Genomic DNA, 12,697 nt, shown 5'->3' with positions numbered 1-12,697 from the left:
AAGAGTGAAAATGTTTTAGAAAGGGGTATTAGATTTGTGAAAGGCTTGCTTTAAGAGCTGTGCAGACTAGCTCTTAGAGGTAGTTACAGCCCCACTTCCTATTCTCTGAATTCTTCTTTTCAACTTTTAGTTCTAGGGCTGTTCAGAATCCTGCTGTGCTACTTCTGTTTTAAAGTCTAGCTGTTTGAAGTAGTTGTTGAAATACTGAATTCTTCTTTTTTCTTTCCTTCTCTGTATGACTGAGTAAATTGGCTTCTTAGTGTTTGACTGACTCATCTGAGTTGCAGTAGCTAAGCACATTTGGAGGTGAGGATATATAACTTCCTTGTTGCTGTTGAGGTGGTTGGCAGCGGGGGTGGGAGGTAGGGAAGGGTAGATATCAGTGTTGTGTAGGAAGAGTTCTCTAAGGCTAAGTCTACACTACAGCCCAAATCCAGGCTCTGAGATCGATCCACCGGCAGTCAATTTAGCGGGTCTAGTGAAGACCTGCCAAATGGACAGAAGATCGCTCTCCAGTCGACCCCTGTACTGTGATTGATTGCAAAGGGGGCAGACTTTTCTTCCTTTTTAAAACCTTTTCAGACAGCTCAAATCCTGGTGAGGATAATAGCAACTGCAAGTCACGGCTCTTAACATTTCACCACGCTTCGGTTTAGTGGCCTCAGTCCACTCCCAGTAATTATGTTTGTAGAGCCAGCGTTAGGCATAAGCAGACTAAGCAATTGCTTAGGGCCTTAAGCAGCTCAAGAGGGCCTCCCATTCACTTTTTTAATTGTAAGAACATGCCTGTTTTAGTATTGGGGATTGGGAGGGGGGGAATATTCCTGCTTCGGGGTAAGCACCGGCACTGTATGTATGTTTGCATCATGAATCCACCGCAGAGAGTACAAACTGGCAGAGATGTAGAAGATTGAATTAGCAAGGTGATGGATAAGAGGCTAGTTTTTAAAACATGTTTCTTCCAGGTCAGGGTTGAGGCACAATGACTGGGCAGCCTGTGGGAGGGAAGCTTGGCAATATCACCGTGCTGTATCCTGTGAATGAAGAGTCTGGTGCTGGATTGACTGCTCCCAGGAACATCAATCTGGCACCTTCCATGAGCACTAAATGCTCACGCAAGCTGAAAAGACTGTACTTCATTTCAAATGATTGTATAGTTCAGTACTATTAATGTTCTCCTGTTGATTCCATAATTCACTCTCCAGCAGGGTTTCTCAACCTTTTTTCTCTCTGAGGGCCCCTTCCCCCCCAAACATGCTACAAAAACTCCATGGCCCACGTGTGCTATACCTATTTGTTTTTCTGCGTATCCAGTAGATTAAAAACCAGAGCCAGGGTTCAGGATAGCAACCAGGGAAATTGCCTAGAGCCCCACACCACAGGGGACCCCACAAAGCTAAATTGCTTTGGCTTTCTGCCCTGGGCCCCAGCTAATCTAATGCCAGCCCAGCTCTTCAGTTTATTTTGGCAGACCGCGAAACCTGCTTGTGGCCTCCCCAGAACCCTGTCTGAGAACCACTGCTTTAAAGGCTCCACTAACCTGTTAATGGGAGGAGGTCCCACTATGCATGTTTTGTTCCTTTTCTGGTGGTCTTTCACTTGGTCTAGGAAAATACCTTAATGAACACTTTAAGCTGCTTAGTCTTGGTTTTTAATTTAGTGTAAAAATGTCAGCAATATAAGATCTATATCTATACGACTGGGGGTCTTGCTAGAGGTGTTGCTTTTTGCCTTTCCTTTTGGGTACAGCGTGCTCTGATTGTCCCCAGCTTGCTATACTTAAGAGATGATCAGAGCATAGATTCTATCTCTTGCAGCTAATTAGAAAAGGGGTGTGTGTGTGTGTGATCTGAGATGTTGAGCGGGAATCTTGGTTACGGGCTCTGTTCCCTTAAAAAGATAAGTAAATTGTAGACACACACTGTCAAACGTTGTTACAAGTCTGATATGAAGAGTGCTTGATGAGGAACACAGAGAACAAAGGTTGTTTGATTTGGAAGCAGATGGCACACTGAATTTCCTCCTACAAAGGCATGCGATTGACTGATTTTATTCTTTCTCCAGATATTAGTACCGTGCAAAGGGAGCCTTTCAAGCAGCAGTCTCTCTACCTGCCAATTTGATTCCTATGTTCTAAAACCAGTGGAAGAAAAATTTCAGACCTTAAATGGAAAGGTATTCCTTTGTTAATACAGATCTGGTGGAGGGGTCCTGCCTGGGAACATGATAGACAAGAGGGAAAGGGGAGAAACCAAATTTCAAGTGATCCCAGGGTAGGCAGTGTTTGAGACAGTACTATCTGATGATTAGAGCAAGTAACTGGAGGTCTGGTCTCTCTGTTCCTGATTCTGCTACTTCCAAACTCATTTTACAGAAGGGGAAATGGAGATACAGCTTCAAATTAACATCACTGCATTTGTGCAAAGTATTTGTATTTATTCGTAGAGCTAATTAGTAGGACAAACTCAGATGGACTGTCTGTTCTGTCCATGAGAACTTTGCATGTTTTGTTTTTGTTTGCATGTTTGGGTTGAGTTCTGTGCTTGTACTCTGTCTGTACAAGTACAGACAGTCAGGGGGATGTTTATCCAGAAGAGGATGGCACAGTGTCTCAAAGACTTTTTTTCTTAAGTTATAAATTGCTGTCACCTCACACTCTGTTTCTGACTCAGTTTGTGTATTCTTGTGATTTAATGTTACAAAGTAAAAGATGTATTAAAAAGGATAGTCATGCTAATTGCTATAAATGAGGAGTCCTGCCATATAGTGTGCTAGTATCCGTTAGCATGGCGTTGTTTTTTCCAGTGCAGTTTGAAATAAAGAAGTTCAGAATTCTTGTTTAAATGCATGTTCTTTGTCCGTAATGCCCATAAAACAAGTTTCAGTGCACCTAAAGCATTTCAAAAGTTCTTTTAAAAAAAAATGCTAAGGGTGAATGTGGAAAAACATGATGTTTTAATTATTAAATAAACATGGCTAGTGATTTTTGGGTGCCCAACTCAAGGCACCTTTTAAAGGGTCATGACTTATCAGAAGATGGGTACTTGGCATTTTCTGAAAATTGAGCCCTTTTAAGGTGTCTCAAGTAGAGTAACTTAAAAACTTGGGCACCTACCAACTTCAGACACATTTGTTCAAGATTCAGAATTTTCTTTCAACAAATGATGCACTGGAGAACAAACTGGGGACGGAGGGGAGACACAAGATCATCCAAGATTATGAATGTGGATTTAAAAAATAAAACAAAAAAAAATCACTCCCTGCAGCACTGACTTGTTGAAACAACGAGAATATGAAAGGGTCTCTGACCCCCCCTCCCCCCAAAAGACTTTTTTAATGGTGGTTTTTTTTTTGGTCTTACAAGGATACCCCCTTCTTTTCCTAGTATACAGAACTATGTATTACAATTGTCAACTTTATGTTTTTCTGCTCAATATTATGACTTCTTTTTAATTTCAGGAAATCTTTATCCAGAGAAATTTGATTATTTTAGGAACTGGTTTTAATCATCATCTCTCAGTACCTGTTCTCTTTGAGGAAACATTCTACAATGAAAAAGAAGAAAGTTTTAGCTTATTGTGTATAGCTCATCCCCTGGAAGAATCTGAAATCTTAGGTGCGTACAGAAATGCTGAGAAAATACGAACAGTGGGTCTGCTTTGGTGTGCAACAAGGCAGTCCTCTATTTTTATAGGGTTCAGTATAATTTTAGGTTTGTCTTACAAAGCAGTACTTTGGATTGAAAACTCAGGATTTTTTTTAGTTGGCATGCTATCGCTGTTGATAGTATAGCTAGGAAAGAGGCAGACGTAAAAAAAAAAATACTGGCCAAGGTTTATATAGCAAAGACTTAATAAAATTATAGTTTTAAATGGCCTGAATTTAAATTAAAAGTCAGCTCTGTGAAATGCTTGTTTTTAATGCAACATGGAATTAGAATTTCAGGTAGGTCATTATCTGGCAGTTTGTCTTGACTCTGTTTAAAACTAGTACTTGTATCACTTATTAATGGTGTTGCCCCTTTCTACTGAGATCTTGAGGTTAGGGTAAACTTTATGATGTGATCAGTTGCCGTCTTTAAAAGTTGTCTAACTATTTTTTGTAGCAGCTTTTCTTTTGGTGATGTCTGACTTTAGTATTAGAATTTTTAATTCTTGCTTCTTAAACTGGCTGCATTTGACATAGATCTGAGTAACAACACTTTCCTGCTCTGGGTTGGAAATACTGTAGGTGAGATTAGGGAGATATTGCCTGAGTAACTGCTTTAAAGCAATATATGTAGTCTTTTGCAGAATTTTGGCAAGTCGTCACTGCTCACAAAAGGTAAAATAAAATTTAAAAGCAAAACTGAAACTTCTAATGCTGTCCCTAAAAGACTAAATATAGTTTACTTTGACATTTTGTCTTGCAGAGGGTCTGGTAAACTCTATAAATGAAACTGACATTAGGGAAAGTGAATTAATAACTAGGAGGGAAGTGTGAAAACTGGATCTGAACAATAAGTTGAAATGAGTCTGAGTTAGTCCTATATGGGATCAAACCATAAACCTTAATCTGGCTTCTGAAAATAACTTCTCTTTATAAAGGAGTGCTGGGTTTTTGTTTTGTTGGGTTTTTTTTTTTTTGGTCCGGTTATTTACTGCACCTTCAGAAGAGCAGTAGAAAACTGCAAGGTTAAAGGTCTGGTTTGGAGGGAATGAGAGCTGAGCTTGCTTATGTCTGAGCTTGCTTTGGCTGTAGGTGGTGGTTAAGTTGCCTAGATAAATGGGATCTGCAATAGAGATGGAAAAAGAACCTGGATGTTTTGTGGTGCACTAACTGCCAGCTTTCATTACAGAAGAATTTAAAACCCCATCAAATTCTTATTCCCTGAAAAACATTGAGGATGTGAAAGATTTTTTGGGAAGACATTCTGAAAGATTTGACAAACACATTGCATCTTTCCATAGGACTTTTAAAGAACATGAAAGAAAAAGCCTACGACATTACATAGTCAGTATCTCATTTTTAACCTTTGATAACCTAGAATTTTGACCTAAATGTGTGTATCTAGGTAATTCACTATTTGAATTTATTTTATTAAAGCTTTCCATGTAACAAAATATTTTGTAAATAGAATTGTGAAAATGTGGGGTATTTAGTCATAAAGGATTATGGTAGTTTGCTTTATTTTTTTTCATAATAAAAAAAAAATCAAATCCTGCTTGTCTCCGCACTTCAGTAAGTCCTACTAATTGAATGGGACTACTTGCCTGAATAAGATAATCAGGATTTGTCTGAGTTCTAGCATTGCATTGCTCATATTTAAGTAACATAGTGACTTTTTAAAAATCTCATGTCTTGATTTTTTAGGATTCTGTTAATGCGCTTTACACCAAATGCCTCCAGCATTTATTGAGGGATTCTCACTTGGTAAGCATTACTTCAGTAAATCTGTACTGTGAAAATAGCTGCCTATTGTTTAGACACTGTGTTTAACTCAGTGCATAAATTCCCATATCTTTCAGAGGATGCTTGCAAAGCAGGAACATCAGATGAATCTGATGAAACAAGCAGTTGAAGTAAGTTTCTGAGGCTGGGCAAAAACATCAATGAGTTATTTTTATCTCTTCTTTCCTTTTCCTTCCTAAACTCTGGTGTTTGTTCCCCAGATGTATGTGCATCATGATATTTATGATCTGATCTTTAAATATGTGGGAACTATTGAGGCAAGTGAGGTAAGATTGTGTGGGTTTGTTTTTTTTTGTTTTTTTCCTTAATATAATTAATCCGTGCAAGACTGATAGAAGCTGTACAAAAGTTTGTCTAAAAATGTGTTTTATTCACTGCTTAGGATGCAGCCTTTAACAAAATTACAAGAAGCCTCCAAGATCTCCAGCAAAAAGATATTGGAGTTAAGCCTGAATTCAGGTGAGAGTTGCATGATGAGGGGCTTCTAAATGACTCCATCAGGAATGGATTAAAGTTAGGTCAGGCAAAAAGCCGCTCTCCCCCAAATCTGCTCACTGCTCCAGGGGAGGGAAGTCCATTTCTTTCTGTACTAGCCCCTGCAATGTTCTCACTTCTCCAAAAGTTAGAAAAGTAAAGGGTTTGAGGGTGCAAGCTTGGGTTAGCTGCCTCATTGATGTTGTCTTAATTCCTCATTGCTTCCAGTATCTTAAAACTTCTCTCCATTTTTTAATTTTGCTTTCAGAGGCGTCGGCTTTCTAATGTGCCAGGGGTGCTCGATCTCTGCTGTGCCCCACCTCTGTTGCTCCTCCTCTTCCTGCCCCCAGCGCCTCCTGCATGCTGCTGAACAGCTGATCACCAGGAGGCACTGATTGGCAGGGCTGCCAGCGGGTGGGAGGGCTGGAGGGAGGGGGAGGCGCTGGTGCGAGGGAGGTGCTGGGGGAGGAGCTGATCGGGGGGCTGCCGGTGGGTGCTGAGTACCCACTTTTTTTTCTTTTCTGTGGGTGCTCCAGCCCTGGAGCACCCATGGAGTCGGCGCCTATGTGCTTAACAACATTTGGAACAAGAAGTCCCACCTTTTGTTCAAACATGCAGATCTCCCTGATTCCATGGGTGTGCAGAAGTGTGCGCACCCTTTTGGGCTTTAATTCATGTTATTGCCTGAAATTTGAACAATTGCACAAGCATACTTAATTAGTACAGCTCATAAATCTGGGTTGTATACTAAGGCTTTTATCTTTCAAAAATATTTTATAGCTTTAATATTCCACGTGCAAAGCGAGAATTGGGTCAGCTGAATAAATGTACCTCCCCACAACAGAAGCTGATCTGTCTTCGAAAAGTGGTGGAAATTATTATGCAGTCTCCTAGCCAAAGAGGTTGGTATTCAAAGCAATGAACTGGTAATTTAATTTTAATATGTGGCACTTTTCATCTTGAAAGTACTTTACATACACTATAACTTTATATGCATTATTTTTATATATATGGAAGAATTCGTGTTCAAACAGAATACTAAGGGTCTGGCTTGCAGAATATTAAGTACAACAGGTAAAACTAGGGTGACCAGATGTCCCTATAAAAATCAGGACAGTCCTGATATTTGAGGCTTTGTCTTTTATGTAGGTGCCTATTACCCGCCCCCATCCCCTGTCCCGATATTTTTTTCACACTTGCTATCTGGTCACCCTAGGCAAAACAGACCCTTGAAGTAGTATACTTACCTTGGGCATAAACATCCTGTAATAGTTATTGTGGGTGGGAAATACTTGTCTTGCATTGATACCTCAGCAGAGAAAAAGCCTAATGTTGATTTCTTTCTGATGCAGAAGAATATTTTTCTTCAAGGAGTTGAGTGATTCATTGTAGCACTGTTGAGTTGCTACAACACTCTGACATTTGCCTTGCCATCCACCATAATCTTGTAAATACACTGACACCCAAAGGATGTTAAATTGATTGAGACTTTCTTTACAAAACTTAAATAGAATAAAACTGTGGAACAATCGTGGAAGATAAATGTTTATTCCCATTATTGCATGATACCTTTTGTTAATTCATTGAAGATGCAAAATTAAGTTCCCTCAAATGAAATCTGACCCTCTTGAAGTCAGATATTGAGTGTTGGTATAGTCACACCAAACTGTTTAATGGGACTGAAGTAAGTAACTCCCCAAGTGAAAAGGGGGCAGTAGTTCTCCACAGTCCATGCCTCGCCTCTCCTCTCCTCCCCATCACAAAGTTATTTATTATTTGAATATTTTAAAGGAAGGCTCATTGGCTGTGAGGCTGTCCGTTGTAGGGCTATGCGTGGTTTTGGGGGGAGTAATTATTTAAGCCCTAGAGTCGTAGAAACTCCTTTACTTATTGTGAGGGAAGCGTTTGGCAGAGGTGACTCCAGGGTATTTTTGCACTCTACCATAGGTTGACACTTCTTGAATAGGCTGGCCTACTTGGGTCATCTAGAGGGTGCATGGTCTGTTGGGTGGGTCCTGTTGATTATATCTGTAGAAAATACTGAATAAGTAACCTTTCTATCTGAAATGAGTTTCAAAAAGTTTAATTATTAAAATCCGCATTCAGTCCTGGCTCTTGTCTTTGGCCTATTGTAGCTTATGTTAAAGGTTTTCCTATTATAAACTCTTATTTCCTTCAGTTAACATGGAGACCATGTGTGCAGATGATCTTCTCTCCGTTTTGCTGTATCTGCTTGTAAAAACGGAGATTCCTAACTGGTATGTAACTTTTTTTTTTAACTGTACAAACAGATCTGTAACTTGTACATAATGTTGCTGCATAAATAAATATAGATGCTTCTAGAAACAGCTAGCTCTACAAGACAAGCTTGCTATTTGTTATAAACTACTTTTTAAAAAAAATTCTTAAATAGGTTTGAAGGAATCTTTAACACTCAGCAATAAAAAGGAACTTTGCTTATCTCCGGTCCCTAGGGAAAGAGCTGTAAACCTTGCTTCCATTCCCTCTCCTTTTTATAGCTCTTCCATCACACATTAAATGCTGCTTGTTTTTTTCCTCTTCCGGACTTCTTGATGTGACCTATTTCATACCAAAATTCCTGACTTCGTCTGTCTCAAAGCAGCCAGGAACCAATCCTCAATTCCCAGTTTAGCTCCTGGGGAACTTGACATTCAAAGGTGTGGAACACCTGGAGATTAATCAATGTCCTGAGGGATAATGTAACTAGAATGTTGCTGAAATTAACCTAACTATTTACTGATAATATCTAACATACTATTAATGTCGAATTCCAGTATCCATAAAGGCATGAATCATGCATTTAGATGTACTTGCAATGTAACAGTTGCATTAGCATTGCAATCTTGGATGTGGCTTTTAACAGGTTTTTTTTCCTTTGTAAAAAAAGGCATCTAAAATTAATGAAGTACTTACGTTTTCAAGTACCATAGAATTTAGCACCGCCTCACAATCCTGGAAGGTGTGTCCATACTGAATGCTAAATGTATCCATATTTTGCATAACTCTTCATTCTTTCATCCAGCAGTTTAAGTTCATTCTGTATGTAAGATCTTCTCTCCCCTTGCTGGACAATTGGTTCAGCCTTTTCCATTCTCCCCTTTCTTCTCAGTTTCAAAGAAATACTAAAATAACCCAAAACATAATGTAGTTTTATATGAAAAGGAAGTGAAATATTAGAGATTCTCATTGTGGGTCACATCCCTCATGGGGTTCTTGGCATAAGTTTCCTTTGTCTTCCTTCCTAGGGCTCAGAACAAGCTCAGGGGTCCGTAAATATGGCTGCTAGCTCCTTGTGATGAGAGAATGTGAACTGACTTCTAGTTCCATCCACTTCTTTCCCCTCTCTGAGTAGACTGAACAGCAATATTAAAAATAAGCCCCTCTACCTCACACCTTCATGAATCCTTAAGGATTAGTGTTTTTTCTTTACTTTAGGATGGCAAATTTGAGTTACATCAAAAACTTCAGGTTTTGCAGTTCAGCAAAGGATGAACTGGGATACTGCCTGACCTCTGCTGAGGCTGCTATAGAATATATCCGACAAGGAAACCTCTCCGACAGACCAACAGTAAGATAATTTTATGACCATATTTAGCATCTTACAAGTATTAAGTGCTCCTTCTAATACCTTTTTTAGAGGTAGGTATTTTTCTTCTTTTACCAACAGAGGTGGGGAGGAGGAAGCTGAGTAACATCAGCTTCCACATTAGAAAAAAGAAGGAAGTGTCAGCCAGTTGTCAGACCTTGGGATTTCCATGTCTCCAGTCTTGCAATGAATCTGTGCATCTCTGTCTGTGCTGGTGTAATACAATTCAGCAGAAAGCATTCTGTCTTCCAGGCCAGGGTTATGTTCAGTTTCTCAATGAAGTTTGGCCTCAAACACTTAATGGTGATCCAACAACAGGCTACTTAGGAGAGCGAGGTTCCATCCTTTGGGGGAAAAATCTCAAACCCAGGGTCTCCATCTTATACCTGCACAGCCAGGAGGGAGGCAAAAGATACCACTGCAGTTCTTCGAAAAGAGTAGTGAGCTGGTGTCCTAGCTAATGGTCTTTCTCAAGTGTGGATGAGGGAAATGTGAATTTCACTGGTGAGCATGTAACATCTGCTGCTTTACCTGACAAATCACTGGACTACCTTACCATCCCCTAGTTGCTTATAAAGCAAGTTGGGACACATAGCATGTTAAAGGTGCCATCTAATTCCAAATTCTTACTCTAGCCTGTTATGTGGATCAAAGGCTTTCAGTAATCTGAGGATAGAATGGAAGATCAATTGTTAATTTATCTGTTTCTGATGAAGCATTATCAAGAGTTTTGGGTCCTGAAAATGAATGGCATTTTGTAACTGGCAACAGTTAGATGTAGTGAATCCACAAGACATGAAAAGGAATGTGTACTCAGTAATCAAATTTAACTATAGGCAAATGGTTGTCTGTCAAAGTGGAATATGCTGGGTGAAAATATCACACTTACACATTGCACAGTACTTAGCAAGATGTCATGTAGCCTGAAGCATACAACATAATGAACTGCTGTGGCTGGTTGTAAAACAACACTATACAAAACTTGATTTTTAAAACTGCATTCTTAAAATATCTACTAAGGAAACAAGTTAAAATGACAGGATCACAAAATGGTTTTTAGTAACTTTTTATAAAATGCTAGAAATTTTTATCTGTATCCAGTTGTCTTATTCAATAGCATTATAGCTTTAACCTCAATACAGTATTCTAGAGCTCAGTGCCATGCTTTCTCTTAGAATGCAGTGCAGCCTTTTTCTTTAATGTTTATTTTAATAACCCGGCTCAAACCTACATCATAGCAGTGGGAGTGGAAAAAAGATTGTACTATAGATCAAAACAGAATTATTCAGCGAGCCTTGACCACCTAGTGCAGCTTCTAAATGTATTCCATTTATACTTCCCAAATAGTGGGCACTGGCTTTGGATTTCCCTCTTGTGAAGCTGATGACATTTAACAAATGATTTATGCAATGCAAATAACTCTGTGGCACCAGCATGATAGCCCAGTGGTAACACAAAGCTCTGTGGTGCTGGACACCAGAGTTTGAAGCCCAGGTTTGCTCTTGGGTCTCTAACCTAGCAGGGGTCAGAAATGCTGCAGATGCAGGGGATTAATTTCATGGTGGGTGAGCATGCCTTCTGTCAATCAGCTGCAGTCCCTCCAGGCCAATCAAGGGATAGTGCTGATGTGACTTTAAAAGCTGCCATGGTCAAAGGAGAGCCCCTGTGGCTTATTTAGGGTATGGAGCCAGCCTCTTACATGTGGAAAACAGACTAGGTCCTGAATTTAGATCACGCTTGTTTCTTGTGCCAAGTGAGGAGAGCCTAAAAAGACACCTACCTAGGGTTTGGTTTTTTCTTCTTAAAGTCCTTTTAAACTTTAAAGCTTTCAAAAAGTGTTCTGTAGTCTGTTTACTCTGTTTTGTGATCTGTTTTGGTTAAGCTCTCAAAACACTCTAGAGTTTCTGCTCTTGCAAAAATAGGTGTTCCCCGTGTGACCTGGAAACGAAAGGATGTGAACATGGGACCAGAGAATTCAACAAGTCTCAGTCTGTCAACTGCATAGCACTGGAATCTGGATTACCGTGGCTTGACTGATTGGCTCAATGTACAGGGTTTGGGGTGTGACAATTCCACGGCACAATCTTAACAAAGCAAAACCTCTTAGAGTAACCTCAAAATTTTATTTAAAGAAATACTTTTATGGTAATACGTGATTTTGCTTTTCTGTGGTGCTCTTTTCACAAATCTGTGGCACTCTGAACTATTGAACATTTAGAAAAGAATATGACCTTTTGTATTTAGTATCTCTTGTTTATATTGCTATATTGAATCCTGTTAAGAAAACATAATAAAGTGTTAATGTTAAAAACAAAGTTTGCAATTTTTCCTTTTTAATTTCAGCCATCAAAATTCTTGTAATTCTCAGTAATGTATGAATAGCAATAGTTCCAGCTCACTCTCAGTCCAGAAATATTAACATTTTTAAATTCCCTTAGTTCACGTGCTGTTTTACAAAGATGCCAGTAAAAAAAAACACGCTGTTTTGAAGATGCCAGTAAAAAACTGTGTTTGGTGGATTGTGGTCTTTTTCAAAAGACAAAATTAGTTTTATATCAAGCAAGTTGCTCATTAAAAAAGAATAAAAATTGCCTTCCTCTAAGTCTGGTCCCATCTGTCTTCACAACTGAATAGAGCAATTCTTTACATTACAGGAGATCTCACTATATATTAAAGGTTGTTCCAATTTTCTGACAGTGCTGCCAATCTTAGATGTCTGTTCTGAGAATGAACACTGATTCTTCCAAAGTTCCAAGTAAGAGAACCAGCAACCTGAGCAGTGCCTCAGAGTATCTCCCTGCTACCAGCTTGTTGCATTTGAAATCTCTCTAGCTAGAGTATATGCAGAGTAGTGATTCCAGCCTGGAGGCTTCATAAGCCTTTCAAATGACTGAGGACAGCGCAGACTCTGAATGTGCTGGTGGTTCCTAGTTTTTCTCTTCCTCTGGGCTTCCTTCCTACATCCAATTTCCATTGTTACCTAGCTGGTGAATGGTCCTATGTTGACTTCTAAGGAAAGCCTGCAACACCAGGGAGCAACAAGATCAGCTTCAGGCATCTAGGGAATCTCATTCTTCTCCCCCCCCCACCTCCTTGTCTGTGTGGGAAGCCTGCAGCAGGAGCCCTCATCCTCCCACTGTCAGAGGGGATTGAAAGCTGGGACTC

General features: G+C 39.5%; 1 protein-coding gene across 8 annotated transcripts in view; it reads left to right on the top strand.

Annotated features, from left to right (window-relative positions):
* Positions 1-12,697, top strand: part of ANKRD27 (ankyrin repeat domain 27) — a 74,427-nt gene that overhangs the window by 12,933 nt on the left and 48,797 nt on the right. For all 8 annotated transcript variants that reach the window (XM_077831234.1, XM_077831231.1, XM_077831233.1 and 5 more), the window contains 10 exons: positions 2,065-2,175; positions 3,460-3,616; positions 4,838-4,992; positions 5,353-5,412; positions 5,508-5,561; positions 5,652-5,717; positions 5,834-5,910; positions 6,706-6,827; positions 8,105-8,183; positions 9,382-9,514. In XM_077831234.1, coding sequence (XP_077687360.1) covers positions 2,065-2,175; positions 3,460-3,616; positions 4,838-4,992; positions 5,353-5,412; positions 5,508-5,561; positions 5,652-5,717; positions 5,834-5,910; positions 6,706-6,827; positions 8,105-8,183; positions 9,382-9,514 — 1,014 coding nt within the window. The remainder of the gene's footprint in view (positions 1-2,064; positions 2,176-3,459; positions 3,617-4,837; positions 4,993-5,352; positions 5,413-5,507; positions 5,562-5,651; positions 5,718-5,833; positions 5,911-6,705; positions 6,828-8,104; positions 8,184-9,381; positions 9,515-12,697) is intronic.

The sequence above is a fragment of the Eretmochelys imbricata genome, chromosome 12, assembly GCF_965152235.1.
Source record: "Eretmochelys imbricata isolate rEreImb1 chromosome 12, rEreImb1.hap1, whole genome shotgun sequence".
NCBI classification, from domain to species: domain Eukaryota; kingdom Metazoa; phylum Chordata; order Testudines; family Cheloniidae; genus Eretmochelys; species Eretmochelys imbricata.
The sequence above is the reverse complement of the archived record's forward strand: the minus strand, read 5'-3'. Positions and strand labels throughout refer to the sequence as shown.